The sequence below is a fragment of the Geospiza fortis genome, unplaced genomic scaffold (genome assembly GCF_000277835.1).
Source record: "Geospiza fortis unplaced genomic scaffold, GeoFor_1.0 scaffold264, whole genome shotgun sequence".
In the NCBI taxonomy this organism is placed as follows: domain Eukaryota; kingdom Metazoa; phylum Chordata; class Aves; order Passeriformes; family Thraupidae; genus Geospiza; species Geospiza fortis.
This window is the reverse complement of record NW_005054332.1, coordinates 240307-244338: the sequence shown is the minus strand read 5'-3', so window position 1 is coordinate 244338 and position 4032 is coordinate 240307. Positions and strand designations below refer to the sequence as shown.

Sequence of the window (4032 nt, the reverse complement as noted above, 5' to 3'; positions counted from 1 at the left end):
TGGCGGGGGTCCCTTCCATTGGAACAGGCTGCTCAAAGCCCAGTCCAGCCTGGCCTTGCACATTTCCAGGGGTGGGGCATCCACAGCCTCTCTGAACAACTTGTTGCAGTGCCTCACCATCCTCACAGTAAAGAATTTCTTCCTAATAGCTAATCTAAACCTACCCTCTTTTATTTTAAAGCCAATCTCCCTTGTTGTGTCACTACATCACCTTGTTAAAAGTCCCTCTCCAGCTTTTTTAAAGGCCCTCTTCAGGTATGGGAAGGCTTCTAAAAGGTCTTCCCAGAGCCTTCTTTTCTGCAGGCTGAAGAACCCCAGTTCTCTCAGTCTGTCTTAATAGGAGAGGTGCACCAGTCCTGTGTTTGTCTTAGTGGCCTCCTCTGGACTTGTTCCAAGAGTTCCACCCCTTTTTTGTGTTGGGAACTCCACAACTGAACACAGTACTCTGGGTGGGGTTTGGGTTTTTTTTTAAACAAGTATTTATGATACAAAAATTTTCAAAAAGGCAATGCAAAGAATAACTTCTAACTATTTGCAGCAAATGAAACACAAGTTTCTTCTGCCCAACATCTTCATGAATTAAGCATTAACAATTTGATGAAATATTTTCTTCTCGTTCTTCTATATACAGAATATATTCTGCCTTACCATGTAAACAGGAAGCCAAGTCTGAAAGCACTAACATCCTGAGGAAAAGAAATACAGACCGATATATAGTCTCCAAAAGGAAGGCAGCAGAGTGCCCACTGGAAGCAGAATTTCCTTCATCTGTAGACAGTACTTCATGAAATCCTTCAAACACATTAATGTGCCCTTCTGTACAGTGCTGGTAACTGCTTCAATTCTTGGGATGTAGCCTTGGATAAAGTAATTTTCCAGAACTGGATGTAATACTGTCTCATGAGAGCATTGCCACTCACCTCCAGAAAATTAAAAGGTGGTGTAGCTGTCACATTTGTCAGGGACTCTAAATTCAACATCCAGGCAAGCCAGTGCCGTGCATAGTTTGGTCCGTGAGGATGTGCCCCTTCTTTAATTCCGTAAGGCCACCAGAGCTGAATGATAGCAGCATAAAGACTAATTATTCCTTACATTCATTTAAGAAACTGATTGTGTTCTTCCACCTTAGAATCCTTAATTTCACGTCCAAAATCCTCAGATAGTCTTTCACAGAAGTCCCCTCTTTTTATACAGGCTAAAATGGCACTGTGTAGTGCCATTTTAGTTTGTGCAGCAGAGCTAAAAACCGGTCGCCAGCTCCAGAGGGTATTACCCTGAGGCCACCACAGCCATTGGGAAAGCTGCATCATGGTGCAAAGCTCCTTCTCCTTTCACAAATTTCTCCACAACTTTGTCATATTGTTGTATTATTCTCGTATTATAGAATCATTTCCATGCAATTTCAGATTGTGGCTCGCTTAAGAACTAACTCACAGTTGGAGTATAAGCAGCTGTTTAATCCTCGTCTTTTTATTCCCAGGAAAATCAGTGCCATTACTGCTTCATTTAAAGCATGCATAATCATTATCTTTTGTTATCTGCTTAGGTGTTCCAGGTTTGGAGCAAGACTCAAGGTCTCTCTAGTTGCACCTGTATTTTTTACATGTAACACTAGCAATAGTTTGCAAACTGCCTGTTATATCATTACAAAAAAACCTAAGAATTGAAGCTGGATTTAGAATTCCTACTGCTGTAGCTATCAGTGGAGAAATCTTTTGAGCATCAGCATCCACTGCCAGCACGACTAGTGCTTTGATATTGGGATGATAACATGTACAAAATAATATCAGGTGCATTTGCACTGCTTGTACTGCCAGAGGTGCTCAGATACTGATGTTTCCTTTCCTGGTTAGCATCAGTTATGAAACAGGTATCCCGGTATGTATCATTCTGTGTTGCCTGTAGCTGTATGAGTTTCCTCCATCACTTTTCTTTTTGTCTGATCTCTAGAATTTCTGTTTAGTCTTCCTGTTATATTTTCAGCCCTGCACCTCCTTACCTGTGTTGCCCACCCGGGCTGAGTTAGGGATATGAGTGAGGGATTCCCGAGTTAGGTGTGTATGTGGGAAGCTCTGGAGAATCAGTGTGGCAAGGGGCATGTGGGGTACTGTGAGTTTCTGGGAACCCCACAGTCTAGTGCAGGATGAGAGTCAGCCTAGGAGGGTGCTGTGCCACAAGTACTTCGTGGCTTGATGGCCTGAGTTAACTATTCTTAGGAGATGGCCCTGAGTAAAGGTGCACTGAGTAGTGTAAGAATGTTGGCTGAGGTACAGAAGGCTCTGTGGTGTTTAAGAAAGTAGCTCAAGCTGACAGTGTGCTTCTCTTTTGTAGCAGGGTAGGGGGTTGGATCAAAAGCTGGACATGGTCTGGCAGTGTGTCATTGCAGGCCAGAAAACCAAATCCTGAACTGCATCAAAAGCAGTGGGGCCAGCGAGTCAAGGGGGGGTGATTGTTCTCTGTTCTCATGAGACCCTACCTGGAGTGCTGCATCCAGCTGTGGAGTCCTCAGCACAAGAAAGGCATGGACCTGTTTGAAGGGTCCAGAGAAGGGACATAAAGATGATCAAAGGGCTAGAGCACCTCTCCTGCCAGGACAGACTGACGGAGCTGGGGTTGCTCAGCCTGGAGAAGGCTTTGGGAAGATATAATTGTGGGCTTCTGATGTCTAAAGGGGGCTCAGTACCTTAAGGGGGTTTATAAAATGCAGGGAAGGAGTTTGCATACAAGCAGATAGTGACAGGACAAGGGGCAATGGTTCTAAACTGAAGGAAGGCAGACTTGCAATACATGTTAGGAAGAAACTCTTTACTCTGAGGGTGGTGAAGCATTAGAACAGGCTGCCCAGTGAACCTGTGGATGCCCCGTTCCTGGAAGTGTTCAAGGTTAGGTTGGATGGCTCAGCCATCCAACCTGGATGTTTTAAGTACAAGACTAACAGAATCTTGAATAAATTCAAGCTAAAATTAAAACAGAGTACTTAAAATTAGAGAGGTAAACAGCAAATGATACCTGGGGTTTTAGATTATATGAACATAAGTACAGCATACCCAAATGATGCAAGTTCTGACTTAAGAAGCTGTGATCCTTTAACGCCTCTGGACATTTGGTTGCTTCTTTATTTGCATAAAAAATAATATAATATTATATCTGTATTTTTATATATATGTATATATATAAATAATATATATGGTCATATATATTGCAGTCAAAAAAACTGAAATTCATTTTGTAGGGCTCTGGGAATTATTTAGTTCAAGGTTGCCTTTCAAAACAAAAAAGAATTGATTTTGTCTTTGAAAATGAAACTAAAAGGAAAACATCATAAATGATAGCATCTTTATATTTGTCAACATTATAGAAATTTTAATGGACTTTCCCTGTTATTTTAGAATTCCCTGATGGAATCAATCCTACTACAAAAGAGAGGGGTGGACCCAGAGGCCCTGAACCTACACGTTTTGGAGACTGGGAAAGAAAAGGACGTTGTATAGATTTCTAATATTGAAATGTCTGTATTGCTAATAAAATATTTCTAGTTGCTAAAACATATAATGTACAGAAAAAATCTCACCTGGATTTGTCGTGGAGCTTATTGTTTCTGTTGTGCCACCACATTCTGTCATGTGATGAATTTTCTTAGTAATGCAATGTAATTAAACACAGTGCTGCAGCTCGGATTATGGAGCTGTTAGTGGCTCAATGTCTGCCTGATCTTTAATACTATTTACACTGTGCAAGTATAAATGCAAGTATAGTGGTGTGAAATTGGTAGTCAGGAGCTTATTGAGGTGTATAAAGGCTTATATTTCTTCATGAATGTAAAGATTTATGTGGCGGTGTAAAAGTGTTGAAAGGACTTTGCATTTCATGAACCTGAACACCATTCATCAAAGGTAGAACCAACTCTGAGATCAGTAAGTCACTGATTTCACACAGTGGTTCCCTGGTAAAACCCCCTTTACTCAAGAACCTTCCCTCTGTCCCTGTTCAGTGGGTTGGGGTTTTTTTCCTGTTTGTAGGGAAGGGACAGTC

The 4032-nt window shown here is 41.5% G+C and overlaps 1 protein-coding gene across 1 annotated transcript in view; it reads left to right on the top strand.

The window, feature by feature from the left end:
• SDHAF4 (succinate dehydrogenase complex assembly factor 4) overlaps positions 1-3700 on the top strand; it is a 14914-nt gene extending 11214 nt beyond the window's left edge. The window contains exon 3 of the mRNA XM_031057613.1: positions 3390-3700. Coding sequence (XP_030913473.1) covers positions 3390-3499 — 110 coding nt within the window. The 3' untranslated portion in view covers positions 3500-3700. The remainder of the gene's footprint in view (positions 1-3389) is intronic.
• The last annotated feature ends 332 nt before the right edge of the window (positions 3701-4032 follow it).